The 23,127-nt window shown below is 39.3% G+C and overlaps 1 protein-coding gene across 1 annotated transcript in view; it reads right to left on the bottom strand.

The window, feature by feature from the left end:
• LOC124285913 (tyrosine-protein kinase transmembrane receptor Ror2-like) overlaps positions 1–23,127 on the bottom strand; it is a 110,341-nt gene that overhangs the window by 49,703 nt on the left and 37,511 nt on the right. Inside the window, exons 2-4 of the mRNA XM_046722193.1 lie at positions 17,242–17,523; positions 15,501–15,628; positions 9,298–9,484 (exon numbers count right to left, since the gene is read on the bottom strand). Of these exons, the coding sequence (XP_046578149.1) occupies positions 9,298–9,484; positions 15,501–15,628; positions 17,242–17,523 (597 nt within the window). The remainder of the gene's footprint in view (positions 1–9,297; positions 9,485–15,500; positions 15,629–17,241; positions 17,524–23,127) is intronic.

The following is a 23,127-nucleotide window of genomic DNA, read 5'->3' as shown; positions in this document are numbered from 1 at the left end:
TTGTTGAAGGCACTACTTTTGGTGCACTACATTTCAACACCTATTGTTTTAAAAGATGGAAAGCGACTGTAATTGAAAAAATGGCTCTTTGTCATGCCAAAACTTATCTGATATCAGCATTGTGTTCATATTTTGACCATACCGACTGTTTTATTTGAATTTGACATGTTTTTTGTAACAACTTTTTTTAATACTTGCACCAGAAAGTAGGAGAGATGGAGCTATGATATGTACAATGTTTAAGAGATAATTGGGTTAGCAAATTCAGTTAATGACCACTTTGAAAAGTATTTCAAGTATATCACAGCAAGTCAGCTTAAAGTGGGAAGAAGCCAGAAGAGATTCAAGTCAAAGATGTTTACTACTTTGTAGAAACCAACCCTCTGGCTAACTAACCAAATCATTTTCAGGTCATCACTGGTTTTCAGTCAGAAGATCCTATCACAGCCAAGGGGCATAACTCTGCATACTGAATTAGGCTGTCATCAGGAAGGTTGTTGTCAGAAATATACAAACAGTAAATGTTGGTCCAGTAGTGAAAACTATTGCGGGAATAGCAATGAGAAAGACAAAAATAACTTGCAGCTTCATACATGCGGAATTACTATAAGGACCATAAACCAAATATTTACATACTGTTTTCAAATTTGTTACTTGTTTTATCTCATCAACATACTTTGATCTCCCATGAGACAGAACATATATTCATTATAAAGGAATCCTTTGTCAGAATTGTGTATAACAGCACTTATCATAGTGTCAAAATATCTGCCAAAAGGAGATAATCCAGAGGTATCTGGGCACAACCATACTTAATGATGACTGAATCTGTCTGTTATACCAAATTACAAGCATTTGCATCTTATTAGTTTGAAACAGATTTGCCATTTCAAAAGGAAAACCAAGGAGGACAAACACCTTTCTCTTAATTTTAAAGGTTACAAAAAACTTTGAAGGTTTCGATATTATCAAAATTATTGGACTTTGTTGATATCAAGAAAAAACGAAAACCATGACAAAAAAACAACCTTCATGGACATCCCAGAAACACATTAACAAGACAGGAAACATGTTACAATGTTCCTGTAAGACAAAAAGGGTCTTTCCGAGGTGGCTAAGCAGAACAAAGAATTCTCTGCATGTCAAATGCAGGTTGGAAGTACTGCCTGAAACGTACATGCTGAAATGTACGTGTTGAAATGTACATCTGACAGATTACCTGACAGTTGCTGCTTGCTGTTACATCTTGAAACCAACACTTCAGGTTAATTCTGAGAAGGAGATTGCTGGCATCATGCAACACATTTAGAAACACCCTTCATCGATAGCATGTGTGTGTGATATTCGTGATATTTGTAATTAATGACTGGTCTGCAGTTTGCTTAACCTAAAAACAGAAAAATATTTGGTTTTTATTAATTCATGACTTATAAGGAACACCAGACAGAGTCTCTTAGGCCACATAAAATAATTTCTTGCTTCTCATTACCACCCGACCCAAATTATTTTTGATAGTTTTTGCACTGGTAAATTTGCTACTATAAAGCCAGCAGACTTCGCTTCCAGCATGTCAAATAAAGTTGAAGTTAAAACAGTATTTTTGTATAGTTATTTATTATACAAAGATGCAATCACCTCAAAAAGAACACATATAATTGATAATATTTGCATATTTTGTACACAGACATATAGCAGATATAACATGCAGATAATACTGCACAAACGACTTACATTGTATAGAAAATCAGAAAAATAATTAAAAAATAAAAATAAAATCCACCCCATCTACCCATTTCTTAAAAAGAAAAGTGATGAGAAACAAGACATTTATTTCATGTGGCCTTATCTTTTAATACTTCACAGATTGTTTGAATATTAAAGCCACCATTGGTGAGTCACATAGTTTCCACGCCTCTATGACAAATCTGGGAATGGTCACTGTTTGTGGCTAATGTTTCACTGAGTGTAAAGAAAATATGTCAGTCTATTTCACACAGACAAGCATACAAACAGACTGGCGTTTAATCATGAATCTTTTGAAGGATTGGTCCCATCTGTCATTTGTCCAGAGGATACTATATACCACCATCATTTTTTTACATTGCAGGAAGTTTTTAAGCTAGCATTCACCAAATGTGAACCTGCTTGATATTGAACTAATTGTTACATAGTCTTGACACAGAAAAGACCCATGAAGATCTGGGCTAAAATTGATCTTCAGTAACCTGTGCTTGTCGTAAGAGGCGACTAACGGGATCGGGTGGTCAGGCTCACTGACTTGGTTGACACATGTCATCGGTTCCCAATTGCGTAGATCGATGCTCTTGCTGTTGATCACTGGATTGTCTGGTCCAGACTTGATTATTTACAGACCGCCGTTATAGCTGGGTGTGGCATAAAAGTAAACTCACTCACTCACCTATACAGAAAAGCTGCAGATTAAAAGAATATATATACATCTACATATGTTATCCAAGGAGAGAATCGAACCCAGGCCTTTAGCATAATGAGCGGGTGCTTGAACCACTAGGCTACCCCACCTCCCCTTTGAAATGCTGTGTTTAGTGCTGTGAAAGTTGGAGTAGGTGTAACTTACTTAGCATCAGTGTCTGTTTATAACCAACACTGGAACATATGTTTTAACCTGAATGCCACAGGAAAAATAAAAATATAAAAATGTTGCCATGTTCATGGAAAACGAAGAGAGGCAAGGCAATTTGCTGGCATGGCCAACAGAAAAATACCTCATTTACCAAAATAATACAAGAGGTAATTCTTTGAAATGTTTTGCATTTCACAGGTGTGGAAGCACTCTCTAGTATGATAATTACAAAAGGCTTCTCAACATGCAATTTCCAAATGATCAAATTTCCCTAAATCTTCTTGTTTTAATTTGCTACTCAACACCCCAATCAACAGACACATTTCCAACAAGATGGGACAAAAGTATCCTTTTTAGTTCAAAAATAATGCAAAGCCACTTCTATGTCCCCTACAGGTTCAGTGAAGTTAAGATACCATCACATAAAAAGCTTTTGCTGAGATTCTTAAATCCACAAACAATGTGTCCATTTTAAAAGGGCGATTTCCGTCTTTTCTCTGCTAACAGAATGCATTCAAACACAGAGGCGAAAAAATATGTCTCCATTCAGATAAAACATGAATGGTTGCGTATGGCATTAAACAGGTTCTAGGCATCTGCAGTCTTGGAACCAAACCTTTAGAAAGGTTCATTGAGGAAAACCTTGCAAAGGTCATAATGAGATTTATTCAGCTTGGCTGCAGACACTGGTAGACGCAAGGCGCCAAGGATCCATTCTGAGACAGATATTTTTTTTGGTCCTTTTTATCAACAATACAAGATTCTTTTAATTAGGAAGAAAAGTAGGTACTCTCAAGACTGTCTTTCCCAGTTGGGATACTTAGTCTTGAAATAGAATTAGGATTTCTTATGGAAAAGTAATTTGGTTTGATTTCTGTTCTGTAAACTGAATAAAGATATCCAACTTCTAAAGCCATACAATTCAGAAATTGTCCTGAACAATGGTGTGTGAGTGAGTGAGTCAATACAGAGATTTAGAATCCTCCTGAACAATGGTGTGTATGAGTGAGTGAGTGAGTGAGTTTAGTTTTACGTCACACTCAGCAATATTCCAGCCATATGGCGGTGGTCTGTAAAAAATTGTGTCTGGACCAGACAATCCAGTGATCAACAGCATGAGCATCGATCTGCGCAATTGGGAACCGATGACATGTGTCAACCAAGTCAGCGAGCCTGACCACCCAATCCCGTTAGTCGCCTCTTACGACAAGCATGGGTTACTGAAGATCAGTTCTAGCCCGGACCTTCACGGGTCATGAGTGAGTGAGTGACTGAGTGAGTGAATTTGGGTTAATGCTGCTATCAAATGAATTCCTGTTCTATCTCTGCATGTCAGATTGATACAGGAGGAAAGCTTGAAGTGATGCAGGTCTCAACAATATTCCAGCTGCTTGGCGTCAGTCTGTAAATATTCGACCAGACTGGGACAGACAATCCAGTGATCAACATCATGAGCATCGATCTGGGCATTTGGGGATATGATGACAGTGTTCCTAACCTCCGGGTCTCGTTTCACAAAGCTGTCGTAGCACTACAACTGTCGTACCTCCTGTACTGTAACATAGACTTACGACAGTCGTAGTGCTACGTAGTCGTAGTCACCTTTCACAACAAGCATCAGTTGCTGAAGACCAATTCTACCCAGGATGTTCATGGATAAGATTCAAATAGTGGTGGGTTTGAATTGTATATACATTCAACAAATCACATATACTCACATCATACCTGATCAGTTGTCAATACACTGCACATGAAATGTCGACATCACTGTCTCAGAAGGTTGTATATATACCACATAACATACCTTCACTAATCCATTAACTATATCATTCTTATACTGACCAAAAAAAGGTAGGGATCAGGAATATTGGGGGGGGGTGTGTGTGTGTTTTAGAGAGAGAGAGAGGAGGAGGGAAAGAAGCATTTTCTGTGTAGTAATGACTGAGCACACATTTTGACAACAAAAATCACCAAAATATTCATAAACTTTTTTGATACAGTTCATGTAACCACAAGAATGTATCAAGGATTTGAAAATAATAGGGCTCGTAAGTAGCTCACGGCACTGCGCGCGACCTTAGTACTCCCAGTGACAAACAACGTACACTTGGTCAGATCTAATAAAGTTATATTTGGCGGTTGTGTAATTTGGAACCAGAACTGGTTCTTAAATATATGCTTGTCACCGGAAATTTGGTACCCGAAGTAAACTGGGACCCGTCTCGCATATCGCAAGTTGGTGCCGCAAAGGGAGCCTACAGGCCCTATTGTTTGTGGGCTGTAAAATGTAAAATATCTTTTTGTTTCAAAATCAGATTTTATTTACTTTTCTTTCGAAAATTTCAGGTATTTTACATTATGTGCGGCCTAACTACTCACTGCAATACAGTAAATGTAAAATTAAGCATTCCTTAGTTGAGCTATGTGTGAAACACAAATCATCTAAACTAACCATCACATTAATTAAAACTGCATTAACATATTTGCTTTGAGAATTCTGACTGACATTTACTGCAGACTTGGAACAAAATATCAGCCTTTCAACAAGTCAGGATAAAGCCTTGAACTCTCATCAAAGTTCATGTGAATTGAGATCTACATCAAAAGGCCAAAGAAATATTGGCAACATAATTGTATCATTATCAATAATCAATGCTATTAGGGCCCCTCCCATAATCAACTGACTTCATATTATGTCATTAATAAGCATATTGCATAAACACCTTAAATAAATATGTACACTTGTTGTTGTAAACATGATTAGTTGGCTCTGTGTGAGTTGAGAGTTTTTACTGCTGTTAGCAATATTCCAGCAACATCAATAGCATGACAGAAAAGGGCTTCACACATTGTACCCATGAGGGAAATCAAACCTGGGCCTTTGAAGTGATGATTGAATGCCTTAACCATTATGCTAACCCAATACCCCTTAAGACAAATCAGATGAGTGAGTGAGTAAGGTTTTATGCTGCTTTTATCATATTCCAGCAATATCACAGCTGGGGACACCAGAAATGGGCTTAACACATTGTACAAATGTGGGGAATCAAACCTGGGTCTTCGGTGTCATGAGCAAACACTTTAACCACTACACTAACCCACTGTCCCTTAAGACAAATCAGATGCTCCACACTGATATATAAACTCACGGACAAAAGTAACTGTGATCATGTTTACATTGATTTGTTTTTCAAGAATCACAATACAAAACATCAATTTAATATAAACTTGGAAAATTTTAAAGCCCCGATTTATGCATCAAAACATTAACCTCTTACATTGAAAGGTGGGTTGGGTAGCCAAGTAGTTAAAGGGTTCGCTTGTCATGCCAAAGACCTGGTTTGATTCCAACATCAGTACAAGGTGTGAAGCACATTTCTGGTGCCACCCTTCTATGAAAGTACTTGAATATAGCTCATAGTGACATAAAACCATACTCACTCATACATCTAAAAGATGATTTGAGGAGGCCTATCAGTCTATATCACCGCCCACTTCAATCATCACCCACTTAAGCATGTAAATAGTAACTTTACTGAACATATCATTTCTACAGCAGTAATAACATTACCAAAAAGTTCCTCTCAAACGACAAATCAAACCAGCATGTAAAATATTTTCATATACTTGACCACAATTTTTATGTGAAAGTCAGAATCTAAATGGAGAAAAATAACTGAATTGGGTTTAACCAAGGTACTCCCTATTTGTGCCAAATGTCATGTTTTCTCAGAATACTGAAGTTTCTGGTCCACGTACCAAAGACAAGGGACAAAAATTCTCATTCAATGCACTGAATCACCTACAACAGACTAATTTGGTAAAATATCAATGTCAAGAGAAACATCATGCAAGTGTTGTTGATCTTTCTATTAAAACACTGAGTAATCATAAAATATGTTCACATACGTGACATGGCGGGAAATATATTCATGGAATTTCTTACGAAACAGTCACCACTATTCACGGAAGATATGGTTTGCAGAGTCAACCAAAGAAATTAATCATGATTTTTACTCCATATTAAAACAAATGCATTTTGCAGATAACAGTTCCCCATATTTCAAGTGCATAAACATTAATTCAAGGCCTGAGTGGCACATGCTGTAAGTAGAAGACCAACATCGCTGGAACTTCTTGAACTTGCAGGAATACCTGATGTGTCAATGCCAGGCTGTTTAATGCAAAGCTTATTTTCTCAAAGCATGGCATTTATAAACTCTCAAAGACCATGCCACCTTTACACCAAACACAGGGGAATATGGCCTCTTTTCAAACAAACCATAAGGTTGTCTTTGGAGGGCTGTTATATTCGTTTGAACCCCCAACACCGCATATACGTGTTTGTATCTGAGGAGGTTTTAGCATAACAGAACACATGGGGGTGGAGCCTTAAAGATACACCCAGACCTCCCAGAAAACTGAAATAGCCAAGGGGGATAATGACTGGAACAGCTGGACCTAGAGGCCCATTTGGGGATCTAAATTCATATTAAAGTTAAATTTTACCTTGACAACAGCATGTTTTCAACATATAAATGTCATTCTAATTTAATTTTATCAAGAAAATACATATGTCTAATTACAGGTCTATTGAAATTAGATTGATAAAGATCAAATACAAGCGAATATATTCATATTGATGCTTAAAGTAATCCAAAAAATAAACTTGCCTACTTTTCAGTTTTCAAAATGTGATTGAAAAAATCAAATCTGCTTGAGTCACATATATTATACATATATTATCTCTGAAATATAGCAAATGTTGTGGAAATACTGCATGAAGAGAAGTTTATGCTTTCATCTATATGTGATTTGTCAATTTTACCAAACGGTTTAAGTACCCTTAGGTTGTGATACCATGACTAAAGAATGAAAATTTAGAAAGTTTTTGAAGATGAGAACTGATATGAAGATTCTATTCTGTTGCAGAATATGCACATTCATGTACTGAATCAGTCATTGTATAGTTAGTATATGAGTGAGTGAGTTTAGTTTTATGCCACTGTTAGCAATATTCTAGCAATATCATGGTGGGAGACACCAGAAATGGGCTTCACACATTGTACTCATGTGAGGTAATCATTATGTGAATTGTGTAATGATTCAATGAATCACACCATCAGTCACTGAATCCACTTAGTTAGTGGTGATATGAGTTTGTTTGTTGTATATAACGCCACACTCAGTAATATTCCAGCTATATGGTGGTGGTCTGTAGATAGTCGAGTCTGACCAGACAATCTAGTGATCAATGTTATGAGCATTGATCTGCGATGACATGTGTCAACCAAGTCAGTAAGCCTCAACACCCGATCCTGTTATTCGCCACTTATGACAAGCATGGGTCTCTGAAGACCAGTTCTAACCCAGATCATTATGGGTTTGGTGTATGAGTGAGTGAGTGAGCACATGAGTGTGTAATCCACATCATGTAAAAAATCTACATTTAAAAATATTTCAGTTGTGAGGCAAGTTTCTCTTACAAATTTACCACTTTGGTAAAACCTATGACCATGGGTAAGGCACTGACAAATCTAACAAATAATCAAGATAAATTGGGATTCAAACCCAGAACCAAAGGTTTCAGTTGAACATCCTAGTTTCCTGCACACAATTCCAAGGTTTTTTATCAATCAAGGGAGGTAATGACAAGGCCACCTGGATACCCACATGCCTGTGTTTCACTGACAAACAGAGCCACGTCAAATATCATGTTTCCCTGACTGCAAGTTACAACAGCGAAATGTACATCCTGACAGCAGGGGTGGTATATTTCACAGGCGTTGATACCTGGCCACTTTATCAAGAAACCATCTTTCCTCGGTCCAATTGGGATCATGGAATACTGATGAAAGCATCTTGACATTCCAAGGTTAAGTATAAAAGTTTTCATCACATTAAACTGTTCTGCATCAACAACAGCTTCTATCCCATTCATGTGCCCACGTGAGCTAATAAGATATTTGTTACAGATTCAACAGACCTCAAAATATTTAAAGTGGAAAAAATAGACATGGAAATAACTATTTTGGAAAATTCTCTGAACTTGCATGTCCACAACATACTTGCATATACAACAAGTTAAACTTGAAGTCAGATGGTTACAATACCTCAAACGATGAGACATCTGGACCAGACAATACAGTGATCAACAGCATGAGCATCGATCTACACAATTGGGATACAAAGACAGGTGTCAACCAATTCAGCGAGCCTGACCACCAGATCCCGTTACTCGCCTCTTACGACAGGCATGGGTTACTGAAGATCAGTTCTAACCCGGATCTTCACGGGTCCAAAATTGTACGAATCACAACAATTCACATAACCTACTGAAGAACAAGAAACTGAAACTGAAGTGGGCTTTTTTCATGACATTTTAGTCCGCAAACTATATGATTTTGTTTGTTATTTCACACCGCACTCAGCAATGTTCCAGCTATATGGCGACAGTCTGTAAATAATCTGGACCAGACAATCCTGTGTTTAACAGCATGAGCATGGATCTACACAACTGGGATACGAGGACATGTGTTAAACAAGTCAGTGAGCCTGACCACCCAGTCCTTCTAGTTACATCTTGCGATAAGCATGGGCTACTGCAGATCAATTCTAACCCGGATCTTCAAGGGTCCTGTAAACCAAGAAATACCTAAAGCCTATACCAAATGAAGAAAGAGATTGTCTCATACCTTTTATAACTTTGACTTTGGTTTGACTAGTCTTGACTCGCAGACCTATTCCCACTGGCTCGTTGTTAGCCTCACACTCAATAATGGCGTCATTGGTCACCCTCACTTTGAGATGGGAGATCACTGTTGCATAAGTGTTCTTCTTCGTTCTGAAGCTGATCCCAAGTTTCTCATTAGGTTTTGTTATCTGCAATAGAAACGAGACACATTAGGTGAGGTGAGGTGAGGTGAGGTGAGGTGAGGTGAGGTGAGGTGAGGTGAAATTGGGTTTAAGGTCGTGCTTGAGAATATTTCGCTCATATGACGACGTGCATGCGGGTGTATGTGTATGTGAGGCTGCTTGTACTAGCCCAGACTTAAGCTGGTTTTATAGTGCTAGCCCACTGAGATACCATGCTGCAGTGAAGCATGAATACCCCACTCAGACACATTATACTGACTCCGAGCCGACCAGTCCTTGTTGTACCCATTAATGCAGAGCGCCAGGCAGGGACCAACAAGTACCATATTTTAACGTCTTTTGGTATGACGCGATCGGGGATCGAACCCTCGACCTTCCGCTCTCGGGGCGGACACTCTAACCACTACACCACGGAGGCGGTCAGACACATTAGGCCTGTGAGTTGAGTGAGTATGGTTTTATGCCACTTTTAGCAATATTCCAGCAAGATATAGGACACCAGAAATGGGCTTATGACATTGTACCCACATGGGGAATCAAACCTGAGTCTTCGGTGTCATGAGCGAACGCTTTAAGCACTAGGCTACCCCACCGCCCCGAGTTTAACTTGAAGATATTGGGTGAAACAGTGAAGCATATGGACAAGTATATAAGGGCCTTGGGTAGAACATCAGTGGAGTGGAACATCAGATCATGAAGCTAAATATCAGGACACAGAGCAGAATGTTAGGAATTGTAACATTGGTGCACAAAACAGAAGAGAGTTGAACATCTGATACAGATCAGAACAGGGAAGAACACTGGGCACAGATCAGAACAGGGTGGAACATTGGGCACAAAACAGAACAGGGTAGAACACTGGGCAACAGAACAGGGTTGATCATTGGGCAGAGATCACAACAGGGTGGAACATTGGGCACAGATCAGAACAGGGTGGATCATTGGGCACAGATCAGAACAGGGTGAAACATTGGGCAGAGATCAGAACAGGGTGGAACATAGGGCACAGATCAGAAAAGGGTGGATCATTGGGCACAGATCAGAACAGGGTGGAACATTGGGGCACATATCAGAACAGGGTGGATCATTGGGGCACAGGTCAGAACAGGGTGGAACATTGGGCACAGATCAGAACAGGGTGGAACATTGGGCAGAGATCACAACAGGGTGGAACGTTGGGCACAGATCAGAACAGGGTGGATCATTGGGCACAGATCAGAACAGGGTGGAACATTGGGCAGAGATCAGAACAGGGTGGATCATTGGGCAGAGATCAGAACAGGGTGGAACATTGGGTACAGATCAGAACAGGGTGGAACATTGGGCAGAGATCAGAACAGGGTTGATCATTAGGCAGAGATCAGATCAGGGGTGGAACATCAGAACAGAACAGGTGGAACATTGGGCACAGATCAGAACAGGGTGGAACATTGGGTCACAGATCAGAACAGGGTGGAACATTGGGGCACATTTCAGAACAGGGTGGATCATTGGGCACAGATCAGAACAGGGTAGAACATTGGGCACAGATCAGAACAGGGTGGAACATTGGGCACAGATCAGAAGAGGGTGGAACATTGGGGCACAGGTCAGAACAGGGTGGAACATTGGGGCATGGATCAGAACAGGGTGGATCATTGGGCACAGATCAGAACAGGGTGGAACATTGGTGCACAGATCAGAACAGGGTGGAACACTGGGCACAGGTCAGAACAGGGTGGAACATCGGGGGGTATGGAGAGGAAAGTCAGGGCACAGTACAGTACATTAGGGCATGGAGAAGAATGTCAGGGTATGAGATGGAACCTAAAGTCTTATAGTTGAACATCAGCATGAGGCTTAGAAACATTAGGACCTATGGGACTTGTAATGAAATTTAGCAATCTAAAGCGGCACTCAAAATATGAGTCACCAACTCTCATCTCAAGATGAGATCTTTCCGTTCACCTATTCATCATTGTGTGACATTAGAATTTCATCACTAAAACATGACAAAGAAGGATGTTAAAACACTCAACACCACATCTGAATATTTGGCCAAGTTGAGACAAAGACAAATCTCATCATCTCTTCTGTCACTGATGTTAAAACCACCATTGTTTTTTTCTTGTGGTATGCATTATACAGATTCCCCCCCATTACCTCCCCTGTCAATTAACCCCAAGTTCAAATCATTAAGAGGTCCCTCTGGTCCAGTACAGTTCCAGCATGTGTTGTCAAGGACATGCATGTTATCTTCTCCAGGAAAATGATGCTATTTCTGCCTGTTCTATCTAATCCTCAAACCTTGCAGATGTGCTCACAGAATACAAAATGCTAGAAGCAGTGAAAGGTTAAGAATGAAATTTTTTTACACGGCTCATTTCTAAACAAACCAGATGCTGAATGAATCAAAACTGAAGCTGAGAGAAACAACTGGAGGAGTTAAAGTACTTCAGAAAATGAACACGTTCCATTCAAAGAATGAACTGAGGCACTTTTTCTTACTTCTTAAAGAAAAATTTAATTCCAAGATCAAAAGTCAACATTGACAACATTTGTCTAGCAGTTTCGTCCTGAATTTTATGGATCTGGGATATTTTATTACTTGATTGCAAATGTGAAGGAAATGAGGCTGTACATTAACAGTGGAAAAAATATTTCTTAAATGTTTGCAAGTAAAACTGCAGCACAGATGTTATTTAACAACCAGACTATGCATAAAATGTTTTTCAACAAACAAAATCTGATTGATGTCGCATAAGTTTAAAATTAGTCTTTGACATTTGGTTTTTCACAAGAAGAGAAAGATTATGTGTTTCATTAGCAAGGGAGTCAATAGAATTCTTATGACATGTGGTAGCTATAATCTTGAGAAACTTATTTTGACTTTGCTGAAATGGTGCACAGTTTATCATGAGTGAGTGAGTGGTTTGGTTATCATTACTACAATGTCTACAGATTGTATATATCCAATACTAGGGATGGCAGAACAAACCAGGTGGTTGATAAAAAGAGCATTTAATCATGGACACATGGATGCACAGCTGCAGTAATGCTACCTCTGAAGGTTACAGTGAACATTGGATCAGAACAGGGTGGAACATTGGGCACAGATCAGAACAGGGTGGATCATTGGGCACAGATCAGAACAGGGTGGAACATTGGGCACAGATCAGAACAGGGTGATCATTGGGCACAGATCATTGGGTGGATCATTGGGCAGATCAGAACAGGGTGGAACATTGGGCACAGATCAGAACAGGGTGGATCATTGGGCACAGATCAGAACAGGGTGGAACATTGGGCACAGATCAGAACAGGGTGGATCATTGAACAGGGTGGAAAACATTGGGCACAGATCAGAACAGGGTGGAAACATTGGGGCAGAGATCAGAACAGGGTGGAACATTGGGCATTGGGCACAGATCAGAACAGGGTGGAACATTGGGGCACAGATCAGAACAGGGTGGAACATTGGGCAGAGATCAGAACAGGGTGGAAACATTGAGGGCACAGATCAGAACAGGGTGGAACATTGGGCAGAGATCAGAACAGGGTGGATCATTGGGCACAGATCAGAACAGGGTGGAACATTGGGCACATTTCAGAACAGGGTGGAACATTGGGCACAGATCAGAACAGGGTGGAACATTGGGCACATTTCAGAACAGGGTGGATCATTGGGCACAGATCAGAACAGGGTGGAACATTGGGCACAGATCACAGGGTCAACAACAGGGTGGAACATTGGGGCACAGGTCAGAACAGGGTGGAACATTGGGGCACAGGTCAGAACAGGGTGGATCATTGGGCACAGATCAGAACAGGGTGGAACATTGGTGCACAGATCAGAACAGGGTGGAACACTGGGCACAGGTCAGAACAGGGTGGAACATCGGGGGGTATGGAGAGGAAAGTCAGGGCACAGTACAGTACATTAGGGCATGGAGAAGAATGTCAGGGTATGAGATGGAACCTAAAGTCTTATAGTTGAACATCAGCATGAGGCTTAGAAACATTAGGACCTATGGGACTTGTAATGAAATTTAGCAATCTAAAGCGGCACTCAAAATATGAGTCACCAACTCTCATCTCAAGATGAGATCTTTCCGTTCACCTATTCATCATTGTGTGACATTAGAATTTCATCACTAAAACATGACAAAGAAGGATGTTAAAACACTCAACACCACATCTGAATATTTCCCCATCACCACACCTCCCTTCAATCCCTTCACAAAGACAACTCATCATCTCTTCTGTCACTGATGTTAAAACCACCATTGTTTTTTCTTGTGGTATGCATTATACAGATTTCCCCATTACCTCCCCCTGTCAATTAACCCCAAGTTCAAATCATTAAGAGGTCCCTCTGGTCCAGTACAGTTCCAGCATGTGTTGTCAAGGACATGCATGTTATCTTCTTCTCCAGGAAAATGATGCTATTTCTGCCTGTTCTATCTAATCCTCAAACCTTGCAGATGTGCTCACAGAATACAAAATGCTAGAAGCAGTGAAAGGTTAAGAATGAAATTTTTACACGGCTCATTTCTAAACAAACCAGATGCTGAATGAATCAAAACTGAAGCTGAGAGAAACAACTGAGGAGTTAAAGTACTTCAGAAAATGAACACGCTCCATTCAAAGAATGAACTGAGGCACTTTTCTTACTTCTTAAAGAAAAATTTAACTCCAAGATCAAAAGTCAACATTGACAACATTTGTCTAGCAGTTTCTGTCCTGAATTTTATGGATCTGGGATATTTTATTACTTGATTGCAAATGTGAAGGAAATGAGGCTGTACATTAACAGTGGAAAAATATTTCTTAAATGTTTGCAAGTAAAACTGCAGCACAGATGTTATTTAACAACCAGACTATGCATAAAATGTTTTCAACAAACAAAATCTGATTGATGTCGCACATAAGTTTAAAATTAGTCTTTGACATTTGGTTTTTCACAAGAAGAGAAAGATTATGTGTTTCATTAGCAAGGGAGTCAATAGAATTCTTATGACATGTGGTAACCATAATCTTGAGAAACTTATTCTGACTTTGCTGAAATGGTGCAGTTTATCATGAGTGAGTGAGTGGTTTGGTTATCATTACTACAATGTCTACAGATTGTATATATCCAATACTAGGGATGGCAGAACAAACCAGGTGGTTGATAAAAAGAGCATTTAATCATGGACACATGGATGCACAGCTGCAGTAATGCTACCTCTGAAGGTTACAGTGAACATTAGATGTGTCCTAATGGTTGACAGTGAGAGCTTCAACTCATGAAACGAGAGAGTGAGTGAGTATGGTTTACAATTTTAGCAATATTCCAGCAATATCATGAAATGGACTTCATCATAAAAAGACAAGCAAGAGACAATGATGCAGTAATGCTACCTCTGAAGGTAAATGTGATCAATAGATGTGTCCTAATGGTTGATAGTGAGAGCATCAATTTAATATAGGGTAAGGACACCAAAAAGTCAGTAAGACTACCTTTGAAGGTTACAACAATTAGAGATATCCTAATGGTTGATAGTGAGAGCATCAAATAATGACAAAAGAAGCAAGATGCACAGCTGCAGTAATGCTACCTTTGAAGCTTCAGTGATCATTAGATATTACCTAAAGGTTGATAGTGAGAGCATCTATTCATGAACAGACAAGCAGATGCACAGCTACAGTAGTGCTAAATCTGAAGGTTACAGTCATCATAGATGTGCCCTAATGGTTGATACATCAGCAGGACACACAAATGCAGTAATGCTACCTTTCCCTGCTATAACAGTAATCTACTCGGTTGGTTGGTTTGTTGTTTTACGCCGCACTCAGCAATATTCCAGCTATATGGCGGCGGTCTGTACATAATCGAGTCTGGACCAGACAATCCAGTGATCAACATATGAGCATCGATCTACGCATTTGGGATAAGATGACATGTGTCAACCAAGTCAGCAAGCCTGACCACCCGATCCGTAAGTTGTCTCTTACGACAAGCAAAATAATGTACCCACAAAGGACTACAATGTACACTTACTGAAGTTCCATTTATCCTCCACTGAACTCTAGGAAGAGGTATCCCGGCTGCCTCGCACTGAATCGTGATGAGTTTACCCGCTGGCTCCACTCTCTTCCCATGGAAATTGTTGGTAATCTCAACCGGAGCTGCAACATAACATGGACAAACAGAATGAAACTTACATAATACCTTAAAAAGTAATAAAGTAATTTCTTTAGTAACTCTTGTTTTTTTATTTGTTGTTTAATGTCAATTTCAGCAATATTCCAGCAGTCTGTAAATAATCAAGTCTGGACCAGACAATCCAGTGATTGACATCCTGAAGTTGGAATGCAATGACATGTGCCCATCATGTCATTGAGCCTGACTACCCGATCCCATTAGTCACCTCTTACCATAAGCATGGGTTGGTGAAGACCAATTCTATGTAACTGATAGTAATATGATGACAAAGCTTACTGAAGTGAGGCCTGTAATTGTGGTATGACAACTCCCTTCGTTGCAAGGTCACAACACAATACAATACATGACATGATAAAAACTTGATAAATCTCTTTCCAGACTAATTTGTTCTTGACCTGCAGACTGGGATTCTGTTGTTATTTTCATTCAAATTTCATTCTTTTAAACTTAATATTTTCCCATTTTACGAGGTGTTTCAACATAAAATTGCATTCAATAAAATAATTCAAAAATAAGCATGAAAACTTTCTCTTACACTGGTCTTGTCGTAACACCCCGACCAATATTATTGGTATACAACAAATGTTATAACTATATAAACATGACAAGGAAAATTGTCTGTCCCATTTTGAAATTGGTGTAGATATTTCTGAGCTGAATATCAGCCCCTTGACAGACCTAGATATGTCCTGTATCACCACAGTAAATGAATAAAGGCCCTACCAAAACATATTTTGAACATTTGATTAAACTAAATGAAGCTTGATGGGCATTTCGAAGTTGGAAGGTAACATGACAACGTATGGTATGAATCTACAACTTCTTTAATATTTACAACACGACCTTTCTGGGCTATTTCTTGCCCCTTCATTAGGTGAATGGAGGGGCAAGAAGTAACCCAGAAATGTTGTGTTGTTTATATTAAAGAAGTTGTAAATCCATACCATACGTTGTCATGAAACTAAATGACTATATGAAATTGTGTGCATACTGACCAAAATTATTCATTTTTTCTCCAATGTGTTGGTAAAATATCCTTTGAAACTAATTTGTATCAAAGATTGTAAGGGCTTCACATATTTCAGTGCATTGGGTTTTAACACAGCCCATGCATGTATAGTAACTCTATCCTTTAAAGACTTTGAGTGAGTGATGTTTAGTTTACTCCGCTTTTAGCAATATTCCAGCAATATCACGGCAGAGGACACCAGAAATTGGCTTCACACATTGTACCTATGTGTATCCTCTAAAGAGGCAAGTCTAGATAAGCGCACAGTCTAAGGACACCAGTCTGTCGTTTATATTTTCTAGAAATTATACTTCAAACTATTAATTATTACCTTAGAGACTTGTGCAAATCTACGTGCTGTCTTGCAAAGAAACATAATCTGTGCAAATCTGGGATTCAAAAACGTGATCATAGATTAAATTTCTGGCACACCAAACAAACACAACCCTGCACTGGGAGGTACTCCAGGTGACTGAGCCACTCCTGTCCCTAAGATGCATGGAACCCAGCAAAGAGGCTTCGAACCCATGGAATTCGAGCCAGTCCAAGGGAGACAACTCTACTTACCATGAACAGTGAGATGGACGGTTTCTGACACCACAAAGGTCCCTAGGGTGGGTTGTGAGGCCTTGCAGTGATACGTTCCTCTGTCGACCACCATGACCTTGAAGAAACGTAACGTCCCAGACTGACGGGCTATGTTGTAGTTGGACGTTTCCGGGATCATTTCCATTTCGTTGTGGTACCATTTGACTTTGATAGGTGGTTGGCCTCGGGCTTTACAGTGCATTTCCAGTCGAACACCTTTCAACACTGTCTCATTCTTTGGAGGTCGAGATATTCGTAGACCTGGAGGAAGAAGGCAGAGGGGTCATTAGACAACAGTTTGGTGAAGTCATAGTTACAGAAAGTTACCTTCAATAGATATCATGAAAAGCAAATGATAAATAACAAATTATTCCTCATCTGAAGTAGGAAGGGACAATTACATAATTTACTTTCTTATCATAAAAACAGCAGCCATCTTGTGTAATATGGTGATGTGAAAGCATTTTAAACATGAAACTGAACATCATTTCTGAACATCACTTGATATTTGTGTATCCTTGAACATCACTGCACATTTTCAGTGAACATTATCCTTGAACATCACTACACATTTTCACTGAACAATATCCTTGAACATTATCAATGAACATTATCAATGGAAAATATCGCTGAACATCATCACTGGTCATTATCCTTGAACATCATCACTTGACTTAATGAATTACAAAAAATATTAAATTTCTATTACTCTGACACTGAAGAATTATCCATCAATTGATGTAAAATAATTCCTAAACAGATAATATTTGTTCAGTTTCCATTATTTTATGAATGCTTCATTCAGAAATTTCTATGACCTTCTTCAAGTTTTACTACAAAAGTTTCAAGACAATGTTTGTGTGAAGGAACAATATCAAAGTTGGCTTAAGCTCTTAAAGAAACATTTTGGAATCTCTGTATATTGTTTGCCCTTGTTTGGGTGAATTCATTATTTCTAAGAAAACAGTCAAACCAATTTAGATTAATATCCTTCAAAATATGACAATTCTCATGACCCACGTGAAGAAGAATAGTAAATATGATAGGCTTTCTTTGTCATCAGAAGAAGGGTTTTGCAAATACGCGAGTAGGTTGATTTATACAAAAACATAATTGTTTAACATAGAGGTACTTTCCTTTGGGAGGTTAAAACAAAACACAAGTAAGGCCCATAGATTTCCATACACTTTTGGATGAATATAATAAAATCATAGACAATCTTTCATACAACTGATCAATAAAACATTTTCTTTTTATTTATTTGTTTATGATAATCATATCTATTTTCATAATTGGGAATTATTTTACAGTCATTTTACAGGTGCTTCAACATGGACACACACTGAAATTATTACTCTTCCAAATATTTAGTGAAATATTGTTATTTAAAGTATGAAAACTTCAAAAACATTATTCTTAAATGGCGTCACAAGTTCAAATGTTCATCTAATTGGACATCACAAACTCCAAGTGAATATTGGCATTGATCTCTGTACCATGTGAACAGCTGTAATTTTGAAGCAAAGTGAAGGGAGACAACTCTTGCAAGCTACTCGGGAGGGAAATGCTTTCAAGGCACAAACAACTGATTGTGACCTATATATTTATACTGGTGTTGGATATAAAACTGATGATTCAGTTATATTTTAATCTTATTTACTAGGGCTGTTGCCATTCAAGCACTTATTTGGTAAATTGAACTGTATTCTTTCATGCATTCATGCGTCACTGGAATCAAATAATCACAACCATTTTTAGTATATTTTACTTCAAATGTCTCAAAGTTTGTTATATATCAAAGCAAAAGCAATAGTATACAAAAGGTCTGAGAGTCTGAGTGAGTTTAGTTTTACGCATGCACTCAGCAATATTCCAGCTATATGTCAACCAAGGCGGCCTGTCCCGTTGTAAATAATCGAGGTTCATTCTAGTCTGGACCAGACAATCCAGTGATCAACAGCATGAGCATCAACCTGCGCAATGGGGAACCATGACATGTGTCAACCAATCCAGCAAGCCTGACCACCAATCAATCCCGTTAGTAATTGTCCCTCTAAAGAATTATTTGTAAGCATGGGTTACTGAAGGTTCATTCTATCCCGGACCTTCACGGGTCAATATATCTAAACCAGGCAGGATATCAGTCAACACACCTTTATTATATCATTACTGGATATCTGACTGGATATAATAGATAAAACAGCAACTAGTCACGTTAGATTATTTGTGAACAATATTCATAATCATTACCACAAATTCGTGGATTGTTTTCGCCTCATAGCAGATTTGTGCAGCCCTACTATTTAAATATGCCATCAACTTAAGTAATTGTCTGTGATGCATTTTGAGTGTTCCGACACTTGTGCCGTAATGTATCTACACTGCAGACACTGCACCCATCGTAGGTACCCTTATCATTACTTGGTTCGTGATAAAAGTTTTACTACAATTTTGAACACATTGAACCAACACTAGCACAAGGAAAAGGCCACTAAGTGTAACAATGTCTTGAATCTACCTGATGTTTAGGGCCATGAGCAAACTTTTTAGCTATGAGCCAAACCATTTCTCAAGCAGTCACTTGTATTCATAGTGGGTCCCCCACAACACTATATATACTATTGCCTTTTATCTGTCTCCAGGTGACCAACCACTCTATTAAGATTAATTATTGTATTTTCATCCCAGTCTAGCACACTTGTTTCTTGTGAACACTGCTCACAGCAATATATAATCAAGTCTGAACATGGGAATCTAGTGGTCGACATCATGAGCCTCGACCTGTGCAGAGTGAGTGAGTGAGTGAGTTTGGTTATACGCCGCTTTTGGCAATATTCCAGCAACATCACAGCAGGGGACACCAGAAATGGGCTTCACACATTGTACCCATGTGGGGAATCGAACCCGGGTCTTCGGCATGATGAGTGAATGCCTTAACCACTAGTCTACCCCACCGCCCCCTGTGCGATTGGATACATGGTTTATCTATGCCAGTGATCACCTGATGCCCTTTGCCTCTCGCGACAAGCATGAGCTGCTTAAGACCCAGTTCTAACCTGTGAGAAAAGGTATCTATGGCTGGTTACAATATTCAACTGTTTCAGTCATTTTTTCTCATAATACACAGTTTGAAGAGACAAACATATATCCTTTTGGAAAACATGCATATTTATACCTAAGGCATAAAAAGAGATACCTCTCTTAACACCCTATTAATTTCAAAGCAATGTCGTGAATGTGGTATGTGCTGGACATTTAACAAGTCCTTATGTTGATTACGCCGCTTTTAGCAATATTCCAGCAATATCACGACACTGGACACCAGAAGGCAGCTTCACACATTGTACCAAAGTGGGGAATCTAACCTGGACCTTCTGTGTGACGAGCGGACACTTTAACCATTAGGCTACCCACCCACCCCCTTTGAACAGTGTATGTTGTTTTTACATATCCATTCAGATGTGGGTGTGTTCCCATCTGCTTTAATAAAAATACTTGTTATAAAGTCATTATCTATGCATCAAGTGTAGGGCTTACTGGATAAAACATGGATGACAAGAAGGGAGCAGTAATTGTTGCATTAGATGCAATTTACCTACAAAGTAAGAGTTGTCACTGTTTTCAGTACATTAAGTGAACTTCCAAACATATTACATACAAGTAATTCCTGTATACTATAGTACATAACAGTACATGTACATTTACACACATTTGCTAGGTGAAAAATTTTCATAAGCATAAACCCGATCGAATATGAGAGTTCAAGGATATTAGCTGGTTTTCAATGAAATACTCCTTTGCTGGTCCGAAACCCAGTTGGTTGGATCGCTGACGCTGAATGGCATCCAGTGATTATGCAGGCTAATGGTGCCTAATGGAAGGCTAAAAGTTGGAGTTTGGTTATTCTTTATCCATTCAGAAATCCACTTAGACCTTCTGCCAAAGTATTTTCCTTTTTCATTCACAGAACATTGGCAAAGAAAATATTTGTCCCTTCTCTAGACCGATCCCCGACCGCGTCATACCAAAAGACATTAAAATATGGTACTTGTTGGTCCCTGTCTGGTGCTCTGCATTAATGGGTATAACAAGGACTGGTCGGCTCGGAGTCAGTATAATCGGAGTGGGGTATTCATGCTTCACTGCGGCATGGTATCTCAGTGGGCTAGCACTATAAAACCAGCTTCAGTCTGGGCTAGTACAAGCAGCCGCACATACACACACACACCCGCATGCACGTCGTCATATGAGCGAAATATTCTCAAGCACGACGTTAAACCCAATTTCACCTCACCTCACCTAGACCCAAAGAACCGTTCCTGCTACTCTGTGTCAGATTAAATAACTCTCCTTTATAACTAGTTATGTTGATGTTTGGACACTGTCTGGATGTTCCTATACAATTAAAAATTTCTATTTTTCAGCAATGGTATGTTTGAGACGATCCCCAGGTTGCCCTGCTTATCTTGTTTGAGGTATTTGGAGATGACCCCTGACCTGAAAGGTTATCAGCCGTGACCCGGTTTGCTTTGGGTGGTATAAATTCACACACTCATCTCACAGACCCATGTGGACTCATGACATGGGTGCTAATATTGTCAGTATATATTGGATGTTTCACAAAACTTTATAACATACAGAACAAATACATAACTTTATTTCTTAAACAAAACAAGAAACACTTGAGAGGATTCTGGTCAGAGTTAAAGTGACAGTACGTTATCAAAGAACAAATAATATCTTGTGATTTATTTCTTTATCAACTTTGATATAAATTTGTTCCAAACTGATATCTTTAGGGAAGAATGAGTGAGTGAGTTTAGTTTTATGCTGCTTTTAGCAATATTCCAGCAATATCACAGCAGGGGTCACCAGAAATGGGCTTCACACATTGTACCCATGTTGGGAATCGAACCCCAGTCCTCAGTGTGACGAATGAACGCCTTAACCACTACGCTACCCCACCTCCCCTCTTTGGGAAGAAATAAGCAACTGCAAATGAGTTTTGCTTATGAAGCATTGCATTCATATCCATTATTAGGACAAACTTAATGAATCACATTTTGTATTCATGCAGAGAACTAAACCCTTGTCATCCGGACAAGCAACCACCTCAACCAATGGTCCACCCACTATCTAAAGCGGAATATGATTAGGGTACCGAGGGGCAGTGGGGTAGCCTTAGTAAGTGGTTAAAGCATTCGCTCATCATGCCGAAGACCCGGGTTCAATTCCCCACATGGGTACAATGTGTGAAGCCCATTACTGGTGTTCCCCACCGTTATATTAAATGCTGTGTAAAACCATACTCGTGCTTGTTAAGGGTACCGGGTACATTTCTGAATTCTGTTTTTGGCTAAGGTACGTTTATGTATAAAGAAATGTACCTGGGGTACACATCTGCAGTACCCGTGCCACAACGACCCCTTCAGCCTATCTAAGGAGGTAGAAACACAAAACATGTTCTTGTGCCGCTTTCAACAGAGTTCAGTCATTTCATGACTTGTCAGATAAATGTGTGAGGACAGCCTAAAGATATAAGATATATTCATTCACCCACTGGTGGAAGGGTACAAAATCTTCACTAGATGTATTACATAACTCAACACAGAAGGCCTTACATAACTGCATAGTGTACATAATACGGGACGACATCATATTCAGGTTTTGTTTGTTGCTGAATGCCGCACTCAGCAATATTCCAGTTATATGGCGGCAGTCTGAAAATAATCGAGTCTGGAATAGACAATCCAGTGATCCAAAGCATGAGCATCAATCTATGCAATTGGGATACGATGACAGGTGTAAACCATGTCAGTGAGCCTGACCACCCGATCCCATTAGGTGCCTCTTACAAACATGGGT

Source organism: Haliotis rubra, unplaced genomic scaffold (assembly GCF_003918875.1).
Source record: "Haliotis rubra isolate DU_JTF1 unplaced genomic scaffold, ASM391887v1 Scf37, whole genome shotgun sequence".
Taxonomy (NCBI): domain Eukaryota; kingdom Metazoa; phylum Mollusca; class Gastropoda; order Lepetellida; family Haliotidae; genus Haliotis; species Haliotis rubra.
The sequence above is the reverse complement of the archived record's forward strand: the minus strand, read 5'-3'. Positions and strand labels throughout refer to the sequence as shown.